Below are 12,448 nucleotides of genomic sequence, written 5' to 3'. Positions count from 1 at the left end.
CACGTGTAGTATGTGCTCTCACGTCGTAATATCGTACACAGTATGATGACCATGTCGGTGTAATCACGTTTAGTATGTCTCTCACGTCGTAATATCGTACATCGTATAATGACCATGTCGGGGTAATCACGTGTAGTATGTGCTCTCAGGTCGTAATATCGTACATCGTATAATGACCATGTCGGTGTAATCACGTGTAGTATGTGCTCTCACGTCGTAATATCGTACATAGTATGATCACCATGTCGGTGTAATCACGTTTAGTATGTGCTCTCACGTCGTAATATCGTACATAGTATGATCACCATGTCGGTGTAATCAGGTGCAGTATGTGCTCTCACGTCGTAATATCGTACATCGTATGATGACCATGTCGGTGTAAGCGCGTGTAGTATGTGCTCTCACGTCGTAATATCGTACACAGTATGATGACCATGTCGGTATAATCACGTTTAGTATGTGCTCTCACGTCGTAATATCGTACACAGTATGATGACCATGTCGGTGTAATCACGTTTAGTATGTGCTCTCACGTCGTAATATCGTACACAGTATGGTGACCATGTCGGTGTAATCACGTTTAGTATGTGCTCTCACGTCGTAATATCGTACACAGTATGATGACCATGTCGGTGCCTTCGTGTCTGTGACAAGACGCCGATGTCCCAACAGCTCGGACGATCTGCAGCGAAAGTGATCGGTCTTCATTGGAAAAGCTGCAGAACTGCAACTACCTTTTCCTCATTTTTCTTTATTCCGTGGAATCTACTGTTTTGATCCTTTTGGAAATGCCCAATCATTCTGTGTTTTTAAACAAGAAGTAATCCTGAGACATGGACATGATGGTTTCCGAATTGAGAAAATTCGAATCGCTTCAGTTTGGTGAGTGCTCGTCCCCCAGTTACCCATGCTCGTTTACATCGCACATTCACTTTTACACGTCACGTCACACCTTTAACCTTTACACGTCACACCTTTAACCTTTACACGTCACACCTTTAACCTTTACACGTCACACCTTTAACCTTTACACGTCACACCTTTAACCTTTACACGTCACACCTTTAACCTTTACACGTCACACCTTTAACCTTTACACGTCACACCTTTAACCTTTACACGTCACACCTTTAACCTTTACACGACACACCTTTAACCATTACACGTCACACCTTTAACCTTTACACGTCACACCTTTAACCTTTACACGTCACACCTTTAACCTTTACACGTCACACCTTTAACCTTTACACGTCACACCTTTAACCTTTACACGTCACACCTTTAACCTTTACACGACACACCTTTAACCTTTACACGTCACACCTTTAACCTTTACACGTCACACCTTTAACCTTTACACGCCACACCTTTAACCTTTACACGTCACACCTTTAACCTTTACACGTCACACCTTTACCCTTTACACGCCACACCTTTAACCTTTACACGTCACACCTTTAACCTTTACACGTCACACCTTTAACCTTTACACGTCACACCTTTAACCTTTACACGTCACACCTTTAACCTTTACACGTCACACCTTTAACCTTTACACGTCACACCTTTAACCTTTACACGTCACACCTTTAACCTTTACACGTCGCACCACATCTTTACACGTCACAACTTTAACCTTTACACGTCACACCTTTAACCTTTACACGTCACACCTTTAACCTTTACACGTCACACCTTTAACCTTTACACGTCACACCTTTAACCTTTACACGTCACACCTTTAACCTTTACACGTCACACCTTTAACCTTTACACGTCACACCTTTAACCTTTACACGTCACACCTTTAACCTTTACACGTCACACCTTTAACCTTTACACGTCACACCTTTAACCTTTACACGTCACAACTTCAACCTTTACACGTCACAACTTCAACCATTACACGTCACACCTTCAACCTTTACACGTCACACCTTTAACCTTTACACGTCACACACCTTTAACCTTTACACGTCACACCACCTCACGATTTGAATCACGAAAGTGTTGAACCCACTTTTCTGGAGCCGCTGATGAGACAATTTATCTCTCTAATCTATCTATAATTCCAGCAGTGTGTGTGTGTGTGTGTGTGTGTGTGTGTGTGTGTGTGTGTGTGTGTGTGTGTGTGTGTGTGTGTGTGTGTGTGTGTGTGTGTGTGTGTGTGTGTGTGTGTGTGTGTGTGTGTGTGTGTGTGTGTGTGTGTGTGTGTGTGTGTGTGTGTGTGTGTGTGTGTGTGTGTGTGTGTGTGAGAGAGAGAGACCGCTGTTTCTCGACAACCACTGGTCCGATCTAATTGAAACTTGCCAGGTATATTGCTGGGGACCTGAGGATGTGCCTTTTCAAGGTTTGATATTAATCGGACAAGTGCTTCCCAAGTTATGGCCATTTATTTACCAAACCAATGGGAAAACACGTTGTTGCGTGGGCGTGGCCGATGGGGGAAGGGAAGCACAGCCACGTTCCCCATTACGGGTTACAACGTACGGGCTTCCGGAGAGTGATGACTTCGTGTATTCTAATAATTTCTCGATTTCTTATGCGCATTTATAGATAAACACAATGGCCCAAGTTATGATCGTTTTCATATTAGACGGTGTATAAATTTCGGTAACATCAGAGTGCTGGTATGCTCCGAACCAGGAAGTAAATTTTTTCTCTCTCTTCTCTTCTCTTTTTGTTTTTCCTTGCCACGACATTGCGAAAGGGTAAAATACGTTGGTGCTAATTGAATAATTGGGTATTAAAAATAAATTGTGAATAATCGTAACTGCGAATAATATTGAACTTCCGGGTCACGCACGTACGGGCACGTGAGAGCGAAGAAACGGCCTGTGTGGTTTATTTATTTATTGTTATTATTTTTTTATTATTATTTTTTTATTTTTTTATTACGGGCACGTACTCGTAATAATAATTTCTGGACTCCAGCCTTCGTTAGGACTTTTGGAAAGTTTTAAAATGGAATTTGGTGAAATGATCCTCGTGTATCATGATATTCCCCCAACTCGTGTTTCCATAGCAATAAGGGCTCCGAGTCTGCGTTTATCAGTGCTTCTTAGGTTGGTATGGTCATCGACAGGTGCGCACACTCACTTGCAAACCGCCTCGTCTGGTTTACAATATCGACCTGGTGCCATCCTGCCATCCTGGTGTTTCACAGGCGGCGATTCATCATTTGCGACACCGTAAGCTGGGCATCTCGTCTGCAAGCATAACTTTGTGGATGTTACAGATCCCGTGGTGTCTTTCGTGAAGAGTAGGCAAGCCATCACCGGCACTCTGAACAAATTCCAAATTCCTTCCCAAACCAGCAGGGGGCACTGCATCAGCAGCACAGCTGCGCCACCACCAATTGATGAAACGGCACAACAGTGTTGCGTCATAAAGAAGAAGAACTTTGTGTAAGCCCGAGAAGCCCTGCGGGTTGTTATTCATGATCACTTCGCACTTGTCACCTTACCCGGTCCCGTCTAATCCCACCATTCATTTGTAATTGGTCACTGGCTTTGACACCGAGGATATTATTATATGTACGAGCAAATACCACCCATCGCTTCGCTGACGGGAATATTAGTGTGCGTGTGCGTGCGCACGTGTGCAGAGAGGAGGATATATATATATATATATATATATATATATATATATATATATATATATATATATATATATATATATATATATATATATATATATATATATATATATATATATATATATATATATATATAGTGTGCCGGGGTCGGTGGCGAGAACGACCACTAGGTGGGGAAAGCTTGCGTCGTCTCCCACCAATTATTCCAGAATTGTAGGCCGTCGCTCGGATAACTCCGCGAGCCGGCGGGTCGTTTAACCAACCGTAGTCGCCAATATTTCAACCGCGTAGCGTAGGGTCTATTTGTCGATGATCAATTTACCTAATTAACTATGCGATTTCGACTACCGGGGAAACCACGCCCTCGGCACGTCTTGCTCGAACCGGGTCACTCTACCGACTGCGGTAGAGTTCCGACTACCAACTCCGGTTCGGGTGCAGCCAAGCGGAAACTGCCAATGCCGTGCCGGCTGGAATGAACGGATTATCCGGTATAAAACCCCGCATAAACTCAGATCCAAACCATGCTGGACCAATTCAAGAAGGGACAGAAATGGACTGGGAATATTTCTACAAATGTTTATTTACAATAAAAAGACAAAGGCAAGACTTAACACGAATATGCAAGAAGGAATATTTACAGTGAGCAAAAACACTTATTCAGATCTCCTTACAAGACGGGCCCACACGCAGACACACACACACAAAATGAAAAGAAACCCAGAATCTTTATTGGACCCTCGCAGCTGTGGAGAGAGACAAGCTGGGGGTCAGAGTTTGGTGGTGCACCTGACCGTCGGAGGAAGGGCGTGCTCCACGATGCTGAACTTGACGAAGGTCGTTGGTCCGGTCCCCAGTCGCACGTAGGGACTCGTGGTTCGTGGTGGAGCTCTGGTGGTGAACAATCGGGGTCCAAGGAGGGAGGTCAGGGTCGCTCTGTCCTTCCTTAAACTCCTCGTAGCAGCCACCGTGAAACTCCAGAACCCCGTACAGCCACCGTGAAACAAAACTGACTGCTTACAGCCACCGTGAAAGCAAACTCGACCGGACCCTTTTTACAGAGAGTCTCGGAGATTTATTGGCCTCTCTCCATGGGGAGGGGCCCTTGGCGAAAACGCACCTCGCTGTCCGCCTCTGATTGGATAGGGCCCTCTGGCCCACCTTTCTGGGGCGGGGCCTTGGCCCCTGCCAGGAGACCCCAGTTACTCCTCCATGTGGCTTCGCTCTCGACGAGTAACAGTGTCAGCTCCGCGAAGGTCATCGTACAAGAGTTACAACGTTCGTGGGAGCCGAGAACTGGAACCGCGAGACCTCCATCAAGGGTGGTGATGGAGCGTGATGGACCGAAGGGGTCATGCAGATGGGATGGTTTATTAGATGTAATAAACGAACTAAAAGAAATCGCAACGCACGCCTTTGATTCTCCCACGAGACAAAAGGAAGGGGATCTGACTACACACATACTTTACGACATAACTGACTTTTGGGACATCTGTATGTTGAATGCAAATGGTTTCCAGATCCGTAACAATATATATATATATATAGTGGCGGGGAAAAAAAGAGGAGACAGGGGGAGCGAGGAGGGGTATGGGAGGGAGGGAGGGAGAGTGAGGAGGGGTGAGGAGGGGTGGGAAGGCAGCGTGAGGTGAGAGGAAGGAAAGGCAGACGTGCGGTGGAGCGTTAATTATGATACATGGAGCGTTAACTCGTCAAAATGAGTCTGCATAGAATAACAGTGAAGATGGAAACAAAATAATGTCTGAAATCCATTTTCTTCCAGTCATACTATAAACAACACCCGGAGACAAACACCGCCCAGACACGTCTGGAGAAAAAACCCGCTGGACGCGTCCAGAGACAAAGTCCAATTCGGACATGAACACCGCACAGACACGTCCGGAGATAAGTACTGCCTAGACATGTCCGGAGACAAACACCGTATGGAGACAGACACGGACGTGTCTGGAAACATACAGACGTGACCTTTGACAGGTCCGGAGATAAATACTGTCCGGAGATAAACGATACCCGGACCGAAACTCCGTCTGGAGAAAAACACTGCCCAGACACGTCCTGAGAAAATAACCTACCGGGCGCATCCGGAGCCAAGCTGTCGGGAGACAAACACCACCCAGAAACGTCTGGAGACAAACTCTGATCCAGACATAAACACCGCATTGATACATCCAGAGATAAATACCACCTGAACATGTCTGGAAACATCCAGGCATGGCCCATGGCAGGTGTGGAGACAAACACTGTCTGGAGATTAAACAACGCCCAGACACGAGAGAGATAGAGAGATAGAGAATATATATATATATATATATATATATATATATATATATATATATATATATATATATATATATATATATATATATATATATATATATATATATATATATATATATATAGTTATAAGCCTGGTGTTGGCACAGTGGTTAGGGCAGCGGCTTGGGACCCAAAAAGTCCTGAGTTCAAGCCCCGTTGGGCCACTGAATATATTGTTGTGGTTGACGAAATTCGCAAACCACCATTCAGGTCCCTTAGGTGAGATATCTCTGTAAGTATCTGTGTAGTTAGGCCCAAACCCGTTGTTTAGAGGGAATAAATGTCATTCATTCGGGCTGCGACCCTTCTAGATAGCCGTTTTTCTTTTACTATCTTTATTTTGGACCAGCCGCCATTACTACCATTACTACCACCACCAACCACGTCTCAACAGCCATCACACAACAACCACCAGCCGCAACGCCGCTTCACAACAACAACGCCAACAGCCACGACCTTTACCGTCACAACTCGCCCTCGCAACCATCGCATCACCGCCATTTCCGTGCCGCTTGTGGGCACCGATACTGGACTCGTGCAGGGCGCGCACCGAGCAGGGGTGCGAAAACACCAGCCTTTCCGAAGCAATCGGATCAAAAACGACTCACGCGCACTTCTGTTCTGTCCTATCAGTGAGCATGGGGCGATTTGGCTCCGCCTCCAGGTGCGTCGGAGTAATATCGCTATATGCAGATTCATGGATCAAAAAGCATTCACGCCCACTTTTCTTCTGTCCAATGGGGAGCCAGCCGGAGGTGAAGGGTCAGAGGTAAAGGGTCGAAGGTGAAGGAGCGAGGCCACGGGGGATATAAAGGGCTGCGTTCGCTCGCCAAACAGGCAGTTCGGAGTTGAGTTGGGAAGAGCCAGTCAAGAGAGGAGTCTGAGAAGGCAGTTGGACGGAGCTGTGGAGAGTTGGAGAGGTGGCGACGGCGAAGGCAGTCGAGGGGGTGCTCGTGTCAGAGTCGGGGAGCTGCGGAGAGGAGAGGCCGATAATGCGACCGAGGTCGTGGTGGAGACGCTCGTCGCGGGACCCGAGCCAGGGAGATATCCTCCTTCCCCCGAGCATCAACAACCCCCTCCTGTTTCCCCCCCCCGCGCTGAGATAGTGCGAGAAGGGGGCCCCGTTCCCACCCCATTCCAGACACTGTCCGCGAGGCCCGCGGAGTCGGAGCGCCACCGCCATTTTGCGGCTCATCAGACGGGTAGGCCCGACGCGGTCTCGGCCCCAGGCCCGTCTGCCCCCATCATCCTTGAGGGTGGTCCTTTTCTTTTGCTTTGAGTATATGTGTTGTCGGCGCCGTCTGTGAAGTAAAACTGTATAAGTGTTGCCGTGTGCTCGGTAGTCGGTTAGCTCTGCATTGTGTTTTGCTTTTACATTTGCTTTTTGTGTATTATTGTGTGTTTCTTCTTCTTTTACATTTGCTTTTGGTGTAATTGTATATGTGTGCTTTCCGTTCATCGCGAAATAAATGTGCTTTATGTTGAACTGTTTTCCCGTTTCGCTTCGTCTTTTCCTTTATTGAATCTCCATCTTACTTCACGTAAAGGGTTGGTCGTGGGCTAAAACGCCCGATAATTAATCGAACCGTCCAGGTTGACGATAACACCGCTCGGTTATCCCGATAGTACGGAACGGGTCGCTTAAAGTGGCCCGTGTCCGAAGTCGACCTGCAGCGAGGTGCGATCGCCCGGTCTACCCTCCGTGTGGGTACTTAGGTAGGTCGAATTTGGCGAGCAACCCTATCCCACGCGGGGGCCGATTGGCACGATCGTGGTGAGGCCGAAAGGCCCACCCGTGACTAGTTCCCGGCATTAGTCCGAGAGGGTCACGACGGGATTGTCCGTCCGGTGGGCGACGTGCCGCGATTCGAGTTACGTGGCCGTTCGCACGCCGGCGGGCGCGAATCCGCAACAATATATATATATATATATATATATATATATATATATGTATATGTATGTATATATAGATATACACATATATGTATATACCAGGGGGTTGACTCAGCCTGTCATCCTTCCGAGGTTGGTGAAATGAGTACCAGTATACTGGGCCGGTGTATACCCCGGTTAAAATAGGTGTACCAGATCCCTGTGTCGTAAGAGGCGACCAGGGTTGCGTCAGGAAGGGCATCCGGTGTAAAACATGTGCCAAATCACTATGTGGATCATATGGATGATCCGCTGTGTCGACCCCCTAACGGGAGCAGCCGAAAGAAGAAGATATATATATATATATATATATATATATATATATATATATATATATATATATATATATATATATATATATATATATATATATATATATATATTGTTACGGAGATGACCCTTTGGGTACTAAATATAGGATAAGCTCAGATCCCCCATTAAATGCATGTTTAGCTAGGTTGTTTGGTAAAATGGACGTTACATGTGTGTCAGGAGGTGTAGGATGCATGTTTTTATTGTTTGTACAGTGGTGGTGTGCCGAGGGCTTCTTCTTCCTCCCCTCTCTGGACGATGGGCCCCGCCCAGTCGGCTGAGGGGGAGTGGCCTGGAGAGGGAGGTGGAGCTAAGGGGAGGAGTTTGTCGGCTTCGTAAAGGGGGAGGAGCCAGTGGCTCGGAAGCGAGCGAACGAAGGAGGGACAGTGTTGAATCTGCCGGGAGAGACGCTGAACCTGAGCGTGCCGATTTCTTCCATTTTTGGCAGTAAGAGAGGCTGCCTGCACGTCAAGTCTGCATTTTTGGCAGTGGGAGAGGCGGCCTGCACATCCAATCGGCGATCGACTCTTATGAGGGGTGATTCTGCCAAGAGAGAAACTGCAGTCGGCTTTGAGAGGGAAGCGAGCGAACGAAGACCTCGTGAAGTGGTTCAGTTTGGGAGAAGTACAAAACTGCAGTCGGTTTCGAGGCGTGCTGGGGCTTCAAGGCGAGAAGGAAAGGAAAAGGTGATTCTGCAGAGAAAGAAACTGAGAGGACGGAGGTGATTCTGCCGTGAGAGAAACGGCAGTCGGCTTTGATAGGCGAGCGTAGAAAAGGAAAGAAAAGGTGATTCTGCAGAGAAAGAAACTGAGAGGACGGATTTGAGAAGTTGGGCTTCGAGGCAGGAAGGCAAGATAGGAAACGACGGAGCCTCTGACGGTCCCTACTCACCTCACGGCTCGATGACGTCTTGGAATCCCATGGACCCAGCCTGCGGAGCTCGGCACCTCGATTTGGGCCTTGTCTGGTGAACAGGCCAGGCCTGGATTTGTATGCTGGACCTTGAGAGAAATCAGCTGAGACCCATCGTCGATCTTATGGTCTTGTGCCGTCGACATTGCGCGGGGCTAGAATGCGCTGAGGATGGTGTGCGCACGCGGTGCCTTGAGAAGAAAGAGTACGGCGCCGCCATCTTACCATGCGGCGTGTTCGAGCTGGGGGCTCGAATCCGTGGACATCCGCTTGTTATGAGCGACATTCGTGCTTTTGACACTTTCCTCTCGTCCATGAAACATCACCAAGTACTCTGTCTTGCATGCTTGCTGTCTGTCTGTCTGTCTTGTTTGCATGTTGTTTAAGGTATATCTCGGTAAGGACCCCCTCAAAACCTGTAATCCGTTGTTCCCTAGTTGAGAACGGGTTAAAGATTGTTAATAAAAACATTGTCGTGAATATTTTGCTTTTGTTGTGTTCCCCGATGTTCCCCAATAAATCTGGTTGATTCGGATGAAGTTGCTGCAATGGATTAATTCGTGTCGTGTCGAGGAACGATCCGTTTTATTGGCATATAAAACCAAAATGGTTACAGACTGGCAGAAAACGCTCGGCATCTGACAAAACCAGTCTGTAACCGGGGTCTATTTCCCCAACTGGTAAGGTCCAGGATTACATTGGTGTCGCGATTGAAGACGCGTGACCCGAGGCCTGTGCCGAGCCAGCCGGCGTTATTAACCCCAGAGACGACGGCGGTGGTGAGGGTGGCGCCAAGAGTCGGGTGAGAAACCCGCCACGACGGATCCGCAACAATATATGTATATATATTGTTGCGGGGTCGGGTGAGAAGACCACTAGGTGGGGGAAGCTACGTCGATTCCCACCAGACTCCCGGAATTGGAGGTCGTCGCTCACGGATAATTCCGTGATGCGGCGGGTCACTTAACCAACCGTGGATGCCAATAACTCAACCGCGTGACTTAGGGTCCTCCCGCCAATGGGTAAATCGGGTTACCTAATTAACCACCAGGGAACCACGCCCTCAGTTCGCCTTGTCTGAACCGGATCACTACCGGATCGGATGCAGCCGAGCGACACTGCCAAGGACTTACCGGCGAAAAGGAATGGACCGTTGGGAATAAAGACCCGGCTAAACCTGGATTCGAACCATGCTGGACCAATGAGAGAAAAGACAAAGGCGAGCTGGGAACATTCCTAATGACTTATTTATTAACAGCAAGCGAGGAAAAGCAAATGGCACAACAAAGATTTATTGGGTATGTAACACAGGGAAAGAGGAGAGAGGTGTAGGGTGCGGCAATAATACAAGCAACTTACTAAAGCAGACACAATGCAGACTTGACGCGAGATTATTCACAGTAACAACAACAAGGATCTTTTGCAGGCTTACTTAACAGACAGGCGCCAGCACACCCAGACACACACAGAAAAAGAAACCCAAATGTGAAAGACTTTTGCAGCCAGGGAGGAGGGGAGTTGAGGTTGTAGCTTTCGGTATCTGGGTGTTTCGGGGGAGGGATGCTCCATGGTGCGGTACCCGACAATAGTCGCGTTGTTCTGGCCACAGCCGCATGTGTGGAGATCGTGTTCTGAAGGAGGAGCTTGAGTGGAGAAGGGTGGAGTCCAGAGTGCGAGGGTGGAGCAGTGGGCGGAATCAGGGAGGCGGTTCGTCGTGGCGAGATGTGGGCGGAGTCTTGGAACAGGAGGCAGGCCGTCGAGGCGAGACGTGGGCAGATTCGAGAAGCAGGAACACTCCGGGTAATAACACCCAAACCGAACACACACTCAATTCCACGGAGGACTTTGCCGTCCGTGTTTTATAGAGCCCGGAGCTCGGGGGAGGGGCCATGCCGAATCCGACATCATCGCCCGAGTCAGCCATCTGACTGGCCCCGACCCCTCACGTGGTCCGTCAGCTTAGGCCGGGTTTGGGCAGACGCCGGCACAGCCCGTCCACCTGGGTGCCAAAGCGTACGTGACTCGCCGCACATGTCTGGTTTTGGGTAGAAGCTGGAAGCTCAAAGCGCTAGTCCAGCCAAAAGCGCACCTCGTGGATTTTGCCTCAGAAAAGAAAAAGAGTGGGGATGAAATAAAAAAGGAAAATAATTTAATAACCTAACCATTAGACCATCGCAACGCACTCCCTTGTCTTCTCACTAAACAAAAAGAAGGGGTCTATCTACACTTATATTAATGGCATAACTGTCTTGGGACACCTATCTGTTGTATGCATGCGGTTCTGAGAACCGCAACAATATAAACATTTTATGAGTACAACAAAATATAAATATGCATTTCAATAATATAGACATTATCAAAGGTTCCCACTTGTGCTCCTGATTGATTGGTTGAGAGAAAGAAAGGTCGGGATTACCTGATTTGTGGAACCATAGAGCATCATGAATATTATAATGATTAGGCAGAGATGAATCACCAAAGTACTGACGGAAACATAATGCTAATTAGCTGAGTGCGAGTTGGGGGTGGTGGTCATTTTCATGATGACTCAATGTTGACTGTAGTACAGTTGTCACACAGTCAAGCCATCATAGTCAGAATAGATAGAAAGTTCGGACAAATTATTTCTGTCGACAAAGAATGGGGTTGGTTGATCTGATGGATGTGGCCTCCATTGCACGAAGGTGAGCTAAACTGCGCCCTCGACTCAGGATTTTAAACCAGCCAATACGATATTGCTCTACACACTGAGGATTATTCAGTGAATGGTAACCAATTGCAGAGGCACAGGGAATAGTTGTCATCCTGTGTACCTTCTTCCGAGCCCGAGTTGCTTGTCTCTGCTCGGTTGACTGATCCTGTCTGATCCCCAAAGGGACGTGTTGTTCATTACGATCCTTCAGTCCCAAAGATGTGTGGCCCACATACCCAGCATCACACTGGCACTGAAATTCGTAAATAATCTTATTTATATGAGAGGTGGGCAGAACATCTTTTTGGACTGACGAAAGCAACCGGCGGGTAGTGAAAATCACTCGTGGTTGAACAGCATAGTAAGAATGGGACACTGTCTGTTTGATCTGTTTTTCAAACCGTTGAGACACTTTGCCTTTCCAAGGTAGACGTAGGTATACGGGACATTTACTCGGTCTGATTATAGGATTCTTTGGTTTCTTATCAACCATTTCGTTGGAGTGCTTCCTTGAGTGCTCAAGCGACTTGGTGAGCACTCTACAATATTCGTACTTTGTATCGATCGACTTGAATAAAGTTCAGGGGCCACTCGCCTGCAATGGCCACATCTTGTTCTGCAGTGCAACAGGTAGTAGGTGGCTTGCTGAAAATGTGAATTTT

At 47.6% G+C, this 12,448-nt stretch overlaps 1 protein-coding gene across 4 annotated transcripts in view; it reads left to right on the top strand.

Moving 5' to 3' along the window:
• Positions 1–305: 305 nt before the first annotated feature.
• Positions 306–12,448, top strand: part of SKIC2 (SKI2 subunit of superkiller complex) — a 107,425-nt gene continuing 95,282 nt past the window's right edge. For 3 of the 4 annotated variants that reach the window (XM_085862495.1, XM_085862493.1, XM_085862496.1), the window contains exon 1: positions 531–882. In XM_085862495.1, the coding sequence (XP_085718621.1) occupies positions 834–882 (49 nt within the window). In that variant the 5' untranslated portion in view covers positions 531–833. Of the gene's footprint in view, positions 323–530; positions 883–12,448 lie in introns of those variants that run through there. The other variant, XM_085862494.1, reaches the window with a different exon arrangement.

The sequence above is a fragment of the Eptatretus burgeri genome, chromosome 17 (genome assembly GCF_056783735.1).
Source record: "Eptatretus burgeri isolate ZD-2024b chromosome 17, Ebu_testis_v1, whole genome shotgun sequence".
In the NCBI taxonomy this organism is placed as follows: domain Eukaryota; kingdom Metazoa; phylum Chordata; class Myxini; order Myxiniformes; family Myxinidae; genus Eptatretus; species Eptatretus burgeri.
The sequence above is the reverse complement of the archived record's forward strand: the minus strand, read 5'-3'. Positions and strand labels throughout refer to the sequence as shown.